This window comes from Equus quagga, chromosome 17, assembly GCF_021613505.1.
Source record: "Equus quagga isolate Etosha38 chromosome 17, UCLA_HA_Equagga_1.0, whole genome shotgun sequence".
NCBI lineage: Eukaryota > Metazoa > Chordata > Mammalia > Perissodactyla > Equidae > Equus > Equus quagga.
In genome coordinates this window covers 10,870,731-10,884,049 of record NC_060283.1, presented here as the reverse complement: position 1 = coordinate 10,884,049, position 13,319 = coordinate 10,870,731, and the positions used below count along the sequence as shown (strand labels likewise).

The window sequence follows — 13,319 nt, the reverse complement described above, 5'->3', positions numbered from 1 at the left end:
ACAGATGTTAGCTCAGGGACAATCTTCCTCAAGCAAAAAGAGGAAGATTGGCAACAAATGTTAGCTCAGGGCCAATCTTCCTCATCAAAAAAATAAATAAAGTATCATTTTTATTCTCTCTCCCTGTTCTCTGACCACAAGTATGGTTCCTTTACCTTCCCCCACCCCCACATAGACTGTGAGCTCTGCATATCTTCATATCTGCTTCCAGCACCCAGACTGGGCCTGCCTTGTGCAAATGGACATCTCTGAGCCTCAGTTTTCTCACCTGTAAAATGGGGTTGCCCCTTGGGGTTGTTGTGAGGATGACCTGAGGTGAAGAATGTGTGGTGCTTTGCCCAGAGGAGCCTGGTGCAGGGCGAGCCTGGATGCGGGGGCTCCCCGAGAAGCCCTGCTTGTTGGACCACCCCCTCTCATCCCAGGACAGGGAATTACCTGCTGAACAGTCAGGGCAGCACTGTCCAGGGATCCGAATCGGGTGAGGGCAGGAGTCCACGCAGTCTGTCCTCCTGCAGCTCACTGAGCCATCTGCCTGGAGGAAGGAGGACCTTCACCCAGACCCCACCTGTGACCCCAGTCCCCGCCTCCCCACCCCGTTCCACACCCCCAGCCCCTACTAGAAAGGCAACACTGCAAACAGGCCAAGGCTTGCCCTGAAGGGCGCCACGCTGCAGCTGGGAGGAGGTAGACCTCCCCGGAGAAGGACTAGCTTCTCGGGAAGGGGGGGGAGGGGGGGTGAGCCTTCCAGAAAGGCTTTGATATCCAAGGAGAGGGAAGGTCAGAGCTGGGTTTGGTCTCCTCGGCTTCCTGTCCTCTCCAGCAGCAGCTAAGGCTGCACCATCACCCCCTCCAAATTCTTCTCTCAGCATTTCCCTGGAACCCTGGCTCACCCCAAACTTATGGAGTACAACAAAATCCTATTTTTATAGAAAACTATTCCACCGGAAGTGTCTATTTCAGCAGACGAAAGCACCATACACAGTTTCTTTTTTTTTTTCCTAAGAATATCAATGTTTATGAAACTTTTGTGTTACTTTCTTGTAATACGAGTGCCCTCGATGAGTCATAAAGAAGAAAAAAAGGCCTCGAATGCACTTTCCTCCCAACTCTAATTCCAATGAAATGCTCCGAGTTTTGCAAGGTCTAAGGCACATCAAAGTACTTGAGAGCTGTGCTCCCATGCTAATGTGCGCACGAGTCACCGGGGGATTAAAATGCAGATTCTGAGTCTGGGCAGCCTTGAGATTCTGCACGTCCCAGGCTCCCGGCTGATGCTGACGACACTGCTGGTGCAGGGACCTCATGTTGAGAAATAAAGCTCTAAGCTCTAAGAGAGTAAACGCTCTTTTAAAGTACAGCCATGCATCACTCAACGACGGGGATGCATCATGAGAAATGCATTCTTAGGCAATTTTGTCCTTGTGTGAACATCACAGAGTGTACTGAAGGGAAACAAAATTTGCCACCCCAAAATGTGTCCCTTTATCAGGAGAATTATTTTAGGCTGATTATTTTTTTAAGAAACAAAAGACTCAACAGTTTTTCTTGTTACCTCCCTCTGAACTGCCTAAAAGAATTCAGATTAAAAAAACCTATCTCAGGAAGTGAGCCATCACCTTAGCATAATATGAACTAGGTGGTAGGGAAGAACCCAGAAAAGCCTATTTATTGGGTTCCCATCTATTCTTCTGTTTCTGTGTGGCCAAACACTTGTTTTCCAAATGTTTGCCGCTTTTCATCCACCTGTGAATGGCCTCCCTTCCCTTTGAAGCCCCTGACCCTCCCCACCCCCAACATCTTCTTTTGTCTTTAGCTGAGGATGGTATTTAAGGTGACGGCTTCAGCCACTTTGGCGAGTTACCCGGTTTTCCTGGGTTTCTCCCATGTATACATGTTATTAAACTCTTGTTTGTTTTTCTCCTGTTAATCAGTCTCATGTCAATTTAATTCTTAGGCCGGCCAGAAAGAACCTAGAGGGGGAGAGGAAAATTTCTTCCTCCCCTACAGCACTTACACAAACCTAGATGGCCTAGCTTACTCCACACCCAGGCTACACGGTACTAATCTTATGGGACCACTGTCCTATATGCGGTCTGTCGTCGACCAAAACACCGTTATGCAATGCATGACTGTAGAAAGGAAAGTCAACGTGTACTTAATGAGCTAAAACAATCGTGTTTCTTGACAAGTATCTGTGTTTGCATTTCTGTCGATCTGACTCTAAAACTCATGCATCCTCTCCTTATCCATTTATGACGAGGTGAAGTCACACGGTTCACGTTAATGAAGGAAACACTGCAATTTCACAGAAAAGGCCTGAACGACTAGACCGTGGCTGCCCCAGTGCCCTCAGTTATCCGTGCCCGGGGAAAATCTGCTAATAGGACTCCTAATTCCATCTCCTTATACCAGCGCTCCCGGCACAAGCACAGTTCTTAAGGCAGCCTGCCCAGCTCCGTTGTCCCGAAAAATCTACCAAGACAGAATAAACTGGATCCCAACCCATTCAGTAAAAATGGAACTTGATAGCATGGGAGGGAGACTGAGGGCAGGCCTGAGATGGCCCAGCTCCTGGAGGGGCAGGGATGCTGGCCCCGGAGGGCCCCAGGGAGGTGGGGGACAGCCAGGAAAGCAGCTGAAGGCGCGCAGGTTGTCATTCACCTGGCAGATGCATAACTCACAGGGATCACCAGGAGACCAGATCTGTCCAATGGGAAACTCGACCCCGTTGTCGTCAAGAGAGCAGCCTGGCCAGGGGACAGTGAGGGAGAAAGGCCGAGTGGGCAAAAGTGCCGAGGAGAGCCCTGAATGCCCGCAGGACCTGCAGCGCCGCCCCACCAAGGACAGACACCTCTGCTTACTCAGGCTGTGTAGATGGCTCCCAGGGTAGACATGCACCGACCTTCTTGGACCCAGGGGATGCCCACAGCTGCCAGCCTGGCTCCCTTGTTTAGTGGATTTTCCCGCCAAACAAGCACCTGGTATATGTGGGCACCCTCACACAAACACACACTTACATATACACCCACAAACACATGCATTCACATGCACAGAAACCACTCACACGCAGGCACACTCACACAGATATAACAGACATACACACAGACAGCACTCACACACAAATATACTTGCAGACACGCATGCACACCAAGAGTCTCAGCGGGCGAAGCCCAGCCTCACTCCTCGCAGGCATCCAGGCCCTGTGTCGGGGGCAGCCCTGGGCTGCAGGGCGGGGCAGCCCTCACCTGTCATGGGCGCGGGCTCCCTGCAGGTGAAGCAGCACTGTCCAGGGCCCAGCCACCACTCCTCGCGGGGGCAATCCAGTTCCGGACACGGCGTGAAGGAACATTCCACCTCCCCACTCTGGAAGAGAGCCAAGGAGCATGCACCAGGGAGGGCGCCATCACCCTCCCAAAAGAGACAAAGAAATCAGCAGCAGGGGGAGGAAGGGCGAGTCCTTCCCTGGAGGCTGGGGTGATGCTGGGAGAGAGTCCTGGGGATGTGCTGGCTATTTGGCTAGGGGGATGCCGGCCTGTCCTTGCTGCAGCCCCCAGCATCTCCTCCCCTGACCTCTGCAACAGTTTCCTGCTCTCTCTCCTATCTGTTCTCACTCTGCAGCCAGAGAACTTTTTCATGCACCAATCTGATCGTATCACCCACCACTTAAAACTCTCCCAGGGCTCTGCCAGGTCCTAAGCCCTCTGCCTGGCTGGTAAAGCCCGCCATGACTGAGTCTGAGGAAGAGGCCGTCGCCCCCACAGACGCCCTCCCCTAAGTACCGCCCCTGGCTGATGGGGGCAGCATCCTCCAGGTGCCTGGATGGTTCCTTCACCCCCACTCGCTGGGGAGCAAGGACAGCTGACGTGTGCGGGGCGATGTCAGAGCCCAGCTCCCTGGCCTCTGGACACGCCCATCTCTGCCGTGCAACTCACACTCCCCAGCTCCCATGGAATCAGCCACATACCCCGTCTTCGCCTGTCCTGCTTCCCTCGCCGCTTTCTCCTGAAAGCACGCCGGGAAATCACTTCCACAGGAATGCCCCCACCCCCGCACCAGCCCTGCTTCTCAGAACGCAACCCAAACGCGATCTCTGCCTGCAGCATCTCTTGCCTGACTCCAGTCTCTCTCGAGTTCTGTGCTCCAGCCAGAATGGACACCTTCAGGCCTCAGAACACGCCGCGCTCTCTCCCACCCCTGCCTTCTGCCTCTGCAGGGCCCTCTGCCAGGCACACCGGCCTCAGCTCCTCCCCTGATTAGCCCGAGTCTTCCTTCAGGTCTCCACTTAGCATTCCTCCCTCCAAGAAGGCTTCTGGTTAGGAGCCCTGGTCCCCTGTTCATGGCCCACTTAGACTCTGGGCCCCCTGACAGAAGGGACTGGGCTTTCCTGTGCTTAGTCGTGTCCCTGGCACTTGGCATTGTTCCAGGCACACAGTAGGTGCTCTAAATAGCACTGCTGAAGGATGAACTTGAAGGGGACTGAGGTGAAGGCAGGTCCCTTTAGTTCCTTTGCTGCCTCAGTCTCCCTTTTGCTGCATGGCAGCTCCTCTTCTGGTCAAGGCATCCTAGAAAAATCCTGAGCCCTGCCCCCTCCCCATCACCCACTCAGTCAGCCCCCTACCTGGCAGACACAGGTCGTACATTCATCACCAACCCCACTGAACACGGCCCCGTCCGCATACCACTGGCCGTGGAAGTAGCATGTCACTGCGGAGGAGAAAGGGAGAGCAGCTCAAGGTCTTTGGGCTGAGAAAGCTAAAGAAAAAGGGGAACAAATGGGTGGGGGGGCCCTCGGAAAGCTAACCCTCCCACAACCCTCCACGGCACATCCCGCCCCCAAGAACCTACTCACTTCCCCCCTCCGAACCCCCAACAAAAATACGCTATTACTAAAAACTGACAGAGAATGAATCACACAGAAAATAAGATCCTTAACAAAAAAGGCAGGGGAAGCCCCGAATAATTAAATGCAGGAGAAAAGAAGAAAGGAAAAAAGACGGCCCCCAACACCTCAGACAAGGTCTGGGAATGACGCCATCCCCTGGAGGCTGGGAGGATTCTGTGAGAGCCTCTCACCTGAAGATCCTCCACAGGTAAAAAGAAAAAAAAACAGCCTAAAACCTGGCCAGGTCCACCCAGCTGTAGTCAGACTGCCCTGGGTTCAAATCTCAGCTACATGCTCATTAAGAAGCGACTTTAAGGGCTGGCCCCGTGGCCGAGCGGCTAAGTTCGCGCGCTCCGCTGCAGGCGGCCCAGTGTTTCGTTAGTTCGAATCCTGGGCGCGGACATGGCACTGCTCATCAGACCATGCTGAGGCAGCGTCCCACATGCCACAACTAGAAGAACCCACAACGAAGAATATACAACTATGTACCGGGGGGCTTTGGGGAGAAAAAGGAAAAAATAAAATCTTTAAAAAAAAAAAAAAAAGAAGCGACTTTAAGATACTTAAGCTCTCTAACCCTCAGTCTTCTCATCTGTACAATGGGGTCGTAACAGTTCCCACTTCCTAGGAACTGTGTTGCCTATTCCAAAAATGTTTTAATTCAAAATCATATGACATTTCAGAGTTCAGAGAGAAATATTTAAAAAGAACACCAGCTTTGAAACCAGGGACACTTGAGTTCAAGCTCTGCTCCTTTACTAACTGGATGGGTGTCTTTGGGCCAGGACTTGGCCCCTCTGAACGTCAGTTTCCTCATCTATAAAATGGAGCTATGAAAAGAGCTCCCTCAGAGCTGTGTCATCCGGATCCAATGAGATCAAGGGCTGGCAAGCGCCCCACACCACAGGCACAGAGCCGGCAGGGACTATTCGTAATGGTGATGAGGTCATACCGGGAAAAGAGAACCACATTTCCAACAAAGGACCGACTCATTGGCGGGGAAGAGGAGACCCCCCTTCCAGTCTGCCCAGACAGAGCACTGCCAAGGGTGGACTCCAACCCCTGCCTGACTGCGTTGAAGTTGCCGCCCAGGGCAGGGGGCAGGCCAGGCTGTGAGCCCAGTCTAGCATCCGAACCACTGTGTGCACAGTAGGTGCTCAATTAAAACAGGCATTTTTGAAATGCTTCCCTTGAGCTGAGTTTCTAAAGCAGAAATCAATCTCCCTCTCTCCTCCACTCACCTCGCCCCCAAAAAACACACTCAAAAGACACCCCTCCCACACACACACACACACACACACACACACAGAAAGAGGCTAAATTCTCCCCACCCCACCCCCCAGGAGTCCTTACCTGGAACACAAGTACAGCAATCCGACTTCGGGGAGGTCTGACAGGGGCCCGGAGGACACTCCGGGGAGATGCAGGACACATTCCCAGCCTGAGGAGGGACAGATGGTGGAGGGTGGGGGAGGGGAAGGAGAAGACCCAGCTCCACGGCCCTTCAGGCCCATCAAGAGCCAGCTCATTCCATTGCCCGCCACACCTCAAGTTTCCTGTCCAACACGACAGCCTCCCGAAGGAAGCCATCCAAGACCTTTAAATGCCACCGTGGTCACCAGGACAGTCTGCAGGGGCTGTTCCCGGTCTTTATTAAGGTGTGGCTTAGAACAACCCCCTTTCCAACTCGCAGGGCAGACGGGAGAGCAGAACACGCTGCCTTCCTTGTGAAGACCAACGTGCCTCGCCTTCCACAGCACACCCTTCCATGGCATATGGTGGAAGGATGCCGAGCAGCAGAGAACAGACGTTCCTCCACCAGACACCTTCCTGAGCCTCTGTGTTTTGAACCAAGTGACTATATTGGCTATTCAAAGCATTAAATTTAAAACACAATTTTAAAAATTTGAAATTAAGACCAAAAAGCCTCCGGCTTTGGAGCCAGCCAGACCTGAGTTCCAGCGTCTGCTCCTCCACTCAGGAGTCGTGTGACTTTGGGCAAAGTACATCACCTCTCTCAGCCTCGGTCTCGCTATCTGTGAGCCGAGCTGCAAGCCGCACCTCTGTCGGGGGTTGCTGAGGATCACATGAAACGAGATGATCCCAGAAAGGGCTTGGCCGCTGCACATGTGCGGCACACAGGAAGAGCTTAATAAAAGATGGCAGTGGCTGTCTACGTACCCCCACCCTCACCCCAGCCGCCTTACATTGCAGCTTCCACCATCGCTGCCAGACCAGGGGCTGCTTTTAAAGATGGTCTGAGGGTGGCAGTGGACAGAGTGCTGGTGGACAGAGCCCGGGCTTTGGATACAGGCAGACCTCAGCTCAAATCCCAGCCTCAGTCTTTCCCAGTAGAATAGGGACCATAAAGCCAACCCTGAATAGCTGCCAGGAACCTCAGAGGAGGAAAGAGATGAAAAGCACCAAGCCCCATGCCTGGTACACACTGGATGCTCATAATAGAATCCCTGTGACAGCATCTGGCAGTGTCTGGCACATAGTAGGTGCTTAATAACTATTCTTGGAGGACTGAATCTGCCTAAAGCAAAACATTCTTAACAAGCTGAGTCTGGTAATGAGCCTTCTCCCTCCCAAATGTGGATGCCTTTATTGTGCTGGCAAATATTTTGCCTGGAGAGAAAAACAGGCTCCCCAGTGGGAAGTTTCCAAGGGAGTTTCATCCACTCCCCTTCCTAGACAGATGGACCCTGTCTGCCTGTTGGCTCCCTTCTGCTCAGCAGAAGCTTCCCTAACTCCACAGACCTGTAGCGTTCGCATTTCCCCCACGCTTTAAAAGTCGACAGGTTCCGACCAAAATCCACAACCTGAGAACTCTCCCTCCGTTCAATAGGCTCACCTTTAACATCGGGTCTTTCCCCTTCCTCTAAACCCCCAAAGGTTAAGAAAACACCCCTGAGGCTTCAGGGATCCTGCGATACTTACCAGGCAGACACAGACGGTGCAGTTCTGGTTGGGAGGTGAAAACACATCCCCTTCGGCTCGGATGACGCCACTGTGAAAACAGCCTTTGAAAGACAAACAGGAGTGGAGGCATCAGACCTCTTCAAAGGAGAGGAAGCTTGAGGTCTCATGACTTTTCCAGGCAGAATGTACCTGGAACCTTCTCTCACTGGCCAGGATGCCCCAGAAGTGGCAGATCCAAGTACCCAGAACCGTGTGGTCCTAAGACCCCTGGAGAACTAGCAGGAGCCACCTGCATAGGATGCCCCAGGATGGTTCCATTCGTGTCTCATAAACCCAGAACTGTATTGAGAGCCTGGGTTTTTATTCCCATACGGCAGGAAAAGCAATCAGACAGCTCTGGGTTCAGAACCTGGCCTGCCCCTTCAGTTACCGAAGTGGCCTTGGACATGTCACTTAACCTCTCTGGGCCTCAGTTGTCTTTACCGTAAAATGGAAATACCACCATGTGCCCTGCAGGGGACTTAGAAGGAGCCACAACCTCTGATGTGAAGTATCCAGCACTTTATATTTAGGGCTCAGTACATAGGAGAGACACTATTAAAGGTCACAATCATCATTAAGAAAATCAATAAGTGCATTTTCAGTCTGACCCTTAGGAAGACTTTTTCACTGCTGCTCAAAGGGCAGCAACCTCGGCTCCTTATCACCAAGAGCTTCAAGAAATGCAGACGCTCTGGCCCCTCCCCAGATTTACTGAAGGAGACTCTGCATTTTTAACGAGATCCCCAGCGATTCCCACGCAGCATGGTTTTGAGGAGCCCTGTTGAAAGGACTTGTTAAGATTTGGGGTCTTTATCTAACAGCAACGGGAAGCAAATGAAAAACTGTAAGCAGATGGTGGGAGAGAACTGGAAAGGGGGCAGAGTTTACAAAGCATTACGCCTCGGGCGGTAGGAGGCGAACTGGGGGGGGGGGGGGGGCGGGGGAGGAGACTGCAGAGCAGATTTGGAAAAACTCCTTGAGGGTTTTAATAAACGAACGAAGCTCAAAAAGGATCCTCCAAAGATGAGAAGTTCCCCTTGAGGGATATCACAGCACAGACCAGTGGTTCTCAAAGTGTGGGCCCTGGACCAGCGGCATCAGCATCCCCTGGGGACTTGGTAGAAATGCAAATTCCCGGGCTCTGCCCCACACCTGCTAAATCAGAGGCTCTGGGGGCGGGGCCCAGGGATTACCCTTCAGGTGATTCTGATGTACACAGAAGTTGGCGAACAGCCTTTCAGCTGCAGAACGGCTGGGGAAGAGAAGAGGCAGGACCATGTGGGGCACACCCAGCCTCCCGTGGACCAGCTCCCACCTGTACATGATGGGCAGCACCCTCCATCTCCGGAGGGAATTGGGTGGGAACAAGCAGCTTCACACGTCACCTTTTCACAGGTCACCTCCCCATCCTGGAAGCAAAAGCAGGAGTTCCAGCCACCACAAGGCCCCAGACACCAGACCAGGGCAGCCCTGAGGACCACTCACACCCACCTCGCACCAGCACTGGGAACACCCAGGGTCTGTCCAGCGGCTCCCTGACTCATACATGGTTCCCAGGTGCCAGCAGGCAGAGGGCCCTGGTGCCAGCCGCGTGGCCGCAGGGCCCCTGGGCAAGGAAGGGGTCATCACCGCTTTCTCCTGGAGTTGTGAGGGAGGTCTGAGGGTCCCCAGCCGGGAGGCACTAGGCACTGAGGTGGACAGCAGCCATGTCGCGGCAGAAGGGGAGGATGTGGGTAGTGCAGGGGTGGGAGAGGGCAAGCGGGTGGTCCTGACTCCCGCTGGGGGCCCTGGAGCCCCGGAAGGAGGGCTGTGTCCTGGGGAGAGGGCAGGCCGGCCCGCCTCTGGAAGCAGCAATAGCATCTTCGGCGGGTGCTGCAGGGGCTGCAGGATGGCGGATGGGGCCAGCACGGCTTTCGGGAAAGCTGAAACGGAAGCACAGGGGTCTCTTGAGGGAGGCAGCAGGGGCAGGAGGCGAGACTGAGGGGCCTGGACTCAGCTCCTCCACGGCAAATCACTAAATGGCCCTGGGCCAGTCTCTTCGTCAACAGAACGGGTCTAAAACCACCAGTTCCACCCTAAACTGCTGGGGCTATGGGGACGATCACAGAAGAAGATTGGTGGAAAAGTCCCACATGAGCAGGCCGAAGTTACAAGTTGAGAGTGGGTCCCCTGCTCCCCCACCCGGATGTGGCTTCCCAGGAGGGGATGCTGAGGCTCTGGATGAAGGAACAGCTCAGGGAAAACTCGCCATCGCCACGGACTAGAAAAGGCACCGTCAGTATTTATACGACATTATACGTATGTTTATAGGCACGCTGTTAAAGTCGGGCAGAGTGATCTGACACCACACTGTCCAAAGTGTTCCTGGGAGCCCAGGTTACTGGGACTCCTGTGTCACACGCTCCTCTATCATTTTTTTTCCCCTTATTCCATTTGGGGGACAACACAAGGGCTAAGGAAACAGTGAAATGCAAGGGGAGGAAGAATGGGTAAAGAAGCGGAAGGAGGAAGGGAGGAAAAAAGTGAACTGTTGGAAATAAGATGAGTTGAAAAGAGTGGGTGGAAAAGGAAGAGGGCCCGGCGCCGGGAGGGCGGGGCCTGGGGCTTGGTGGGCGGGCCTAGGCTCTTGGAGGGCGGGGGCTGAGGCTTGGAGGGCGGGGTTCGTTGCTGGAAGAGAGGAGCCTGGGGCTTAGGGCGGGGCCCTGCGCTGGTAGGGCGGGGCCTAGGGCTGAGAGGGCGCGGCCTGGAGGCAAGAGGCGGGGCCTGGCACCAGGGATAAGGCCCCGGGAGGGCGGGGCTGGGCGCTGGGTGGGAGAAGGTCGGGCTGGGAGGGCCGGGCCTGGAGGCGGGGTCTGGCACCCTGGACAGGGCCTGGCGCTGGGAGGGCGGAGCCCAGGACCCAGAGGGCGGGGCCGGGAGCCAGGAAGGCGGGGCTGGAGGCTCACCTTCACAGGACACGCGGTCAGCTCGGAGCCTGAAGCCAGGTCGGCATGTGCACAGGAAGCTACCCACGGTATTATGGCAGGAATGATGACAGACTCGCCTCTCCAGCGGCCTCCGACACTCGTTTACATCTGCAGGAGAGCCTCGCTGCCGACAGCTGCCTTGTCGGGGCTACTTGACCCTTCCTCCATCCCTTAGCCCAAAAGGCTGGAGGAGTCTCCCTGCCATGTTCTTATGGGGTCCATCCCTGCCCCAGGGTGTGGGATGTGACTCAGATGTCTGGGAGTGGGGCTGAAATCTAATGCGAGCCCCCTGGAGAGGTTCATACATCCAGGAGGCATTTAATGGATGCCCCAGTGACTCATCCCCCAGCAGTACACAGCAATGATTAAGTGCTGGCTGGTGGGGATGAGCCTGGCTGGGAATCTCATCTCCAAACTTTCCACCATCCCAAGTGTCAGGTGACGGGGCCCTTCTGGAAAAGAGTCTCCAACATCCCAGCACTGCTCAAGGTAGGCTTCAGGACGAATACCAAACTCCATTAGAACAAGGTCTTTTTTCAGGCCCATGGGACCCCACCTTCAACCCATGAGCCAGGCTCAAGCCAAACATGCCAATCCCTTTCTGGAAATTTCTGCTAATGGGCTGAGAAAACAGGGGTCTCCTTCTAAACCAGAGGAACCAAGACATAACGTGCTTTATTTACCAAGGGGAGCAAAGGCAGCCAAGAAAATGGGTGAGCAGAGAGGAATCCTTGGGGTGTATCTGGGAGAGGGGCGGAAGAGAAACATAACAGGATGAAAGTGGCATGTGGCCTGGAAAAGTCCAAGAGGGTCTTCCATGAGCAGCCATGCCAACCCCAGGGAAAGGCAGGCCCTGAGCAAGGGCTCAAGCATTAGCAGGCTCCAGGGGACCAGGAGGTCCACACCGCTGACCTCTTCCTGACCCTGGGCTCACCCTGTCCATTTTCCTGATTGGCAGCCTAAGTGTGAAGACAACAGGGTCCTCCGGACCTTACCTACACAGGAGTGCCGGTTGCCATGGAGATGGAAGCCAGTTCGACAGGAACACCTGTAGCTGCCGATGCTGTTTTTACATCTCTGCTGGCAGGGAGTCCCCAGGCATTCATCAGTGTCTGGAAGGGAACAGGACAAGGCTGGAGCTGACTTCCACACAGAGTTTTGGAGAAATGTGGTCCCTCTTCCTCTCTCATCACCATCTCCTACCCCACTCAGGGCTGTGGGGGAACATCTTAACCCCTCTCTGGACCAGCCCACTTCTCTCCACCCTCACTGCTATATACCCTAGCCCGGGACCACTTTTGTCTCTAGTTGGAGAATAACCACGAACTCATGTGCCTCCCTGCCTCTCCGTCCCTGTGTTCCTTCTGAGCCATCCTCTACACAACCTCCAGGATGTTCGGACCAAAGGGCACCTGTGATCAGCCCACTCTGCCTAAAAGCTTTCCGTGATTCCCACAAGCACCAATGCTGCACCAGAGCACATGAGCCCCGGGCTGCCTTTCCCACCCCCTTCGCTGCCCCTCGCCTTTGCTCTGTCTTAAATTCTTGCCATCTTCCAAAGGCACCACACTCCGGTGGGCCTCCTCCTTTCCCTATGTTCTCTTGTCTGCCTAAAATGCCTTTCTGTCTTGTCTGGCTGGAAAACTCCTACTCCTACCTCAAAACTCATCTTCTATAGCACCTCCTCTGTCAAAGCCTCCCCATGGTGTTGTTTGAAATTGTGAAAATCTGGAAATAATCTACATGTTCACTAATAAGAGAAGAGTTCATAAACTCTTAGTAAGTTAGTAAAATATGGGGTGTTTACACAGCAAAGTACCAGGCAGTAGTTAAAAAGAACAAGGCAGGTCTGTTTAAAACGCCCTGATATGGAGAGATCTTCAGAACAGCTTGTTGAGGGGAAAAAAGGCAAGCAGAGGAGTGACTGGCTTCAAAGCCCAGGTCCAACCTGATCTTGAGCAAATAATTTAATTTCTTTAAGCCTCAGTGTTCCTAACAGAAACACAAAAATAAACAGTACCAACTTCATAGGATAATTTTGAGGATGAAATGAGAACATGCATGTAAAGTGCTCAGGATGGTACCGAGAACACAGGAGTTCATCAAGGGCTCGTCTCTGATTATCATATCTCTGTACGTGCATATGTGCATATGGACACACACTGGGGAGAGGCAGGCAGCGCACACATCAGATCGATAACCAAGTGCTGTGGATGCACTGTGTCCCCCCCAAGTTCCTATGTTCAAGTCCTAACCCCCACTGTGATGCCATTTGGAGGTGGGGCCTTTGGGAGGTAATTAGGTTTAGATGAGGTTATGAGGGTGGGGCCCTCCTGATGGAATTGGCCCCTATAAGAAGAGCTGGCTCTATCTCTCCGCCCTGTGAGGACACAGTGAGAAGGTGGCCATCTGCAAGCCGGGAAGAGAGCCCTCCCCAGTGACCAAATGGGCCAGCACCTTCATCTCGGTCTTCCCAGCCTCCAGAACTGTGAGAATAAACAGTT

General features: G+C 53.7%; 1 protein-coding gene across 4 annotated transcripts in view; it reads right to left on the bottom strand.

Moving 5' to 3' along the window:
- The window catches only part of VWCE (von Willebrand factor C and EGF domains), a 35,509-nt gene that overhangs the window by 14,645 nt on the left and 7,545 nt on the right, over nucleotides 1–13,319 (bottom strand). For 2 of the 4 annotated variants that reach the window (XM_046642821.1, XM_046642823.1), the window contains exons 6-15: nucleotides 11,811–11,927; nucleotides 10,795–10,923; nucleotides 9,341–9,771; nucleotides 9,165–9,258; nucleotides 7,826–7,908; nucleotides 6,236–6,323; nucleotides 4,619–4,704; nucleotides 3,246–3,363; nucleotides 2,662–2,747; nucleotides 436–532 (exon numbers count right to left, since the gene is read on the bottom strand). In XM_046642821.1, coding sequence (XP_046498777.1) covers nucleotides 436–532; nucleotides 2,662–2,747; nucleotides 3,246–3,363; nucleotides 4,619–4,704; nucleotides 6,236–6,323; nucleotides 7,826–7,908; nucleotides 9,165–9,258; nucleotides 9,341–9,771; nucleotides 10,795–10,923; nucleotides 11,811–11,927 — 1,329 coding nt within the window. The remainder of the gene's footprint in view (nucleotides 1–435; nucleotides 533–2,661; nucleotides 2,748–3,245; nucleotides 3,364–4,618; nucleotides 4,705–6,235; nucleotides 6,324–7,825; nucleotides 7,909–9,164; nucleotides 9,259–9,340; nucleotides 9,772–10,794; nucleotides 10,924–11,810; nucleotides 11,928–13,319) is intronic. The other 2 variants (XM_046642822.1, XM_046642825.1) reach the window with 2 other exon arrangements.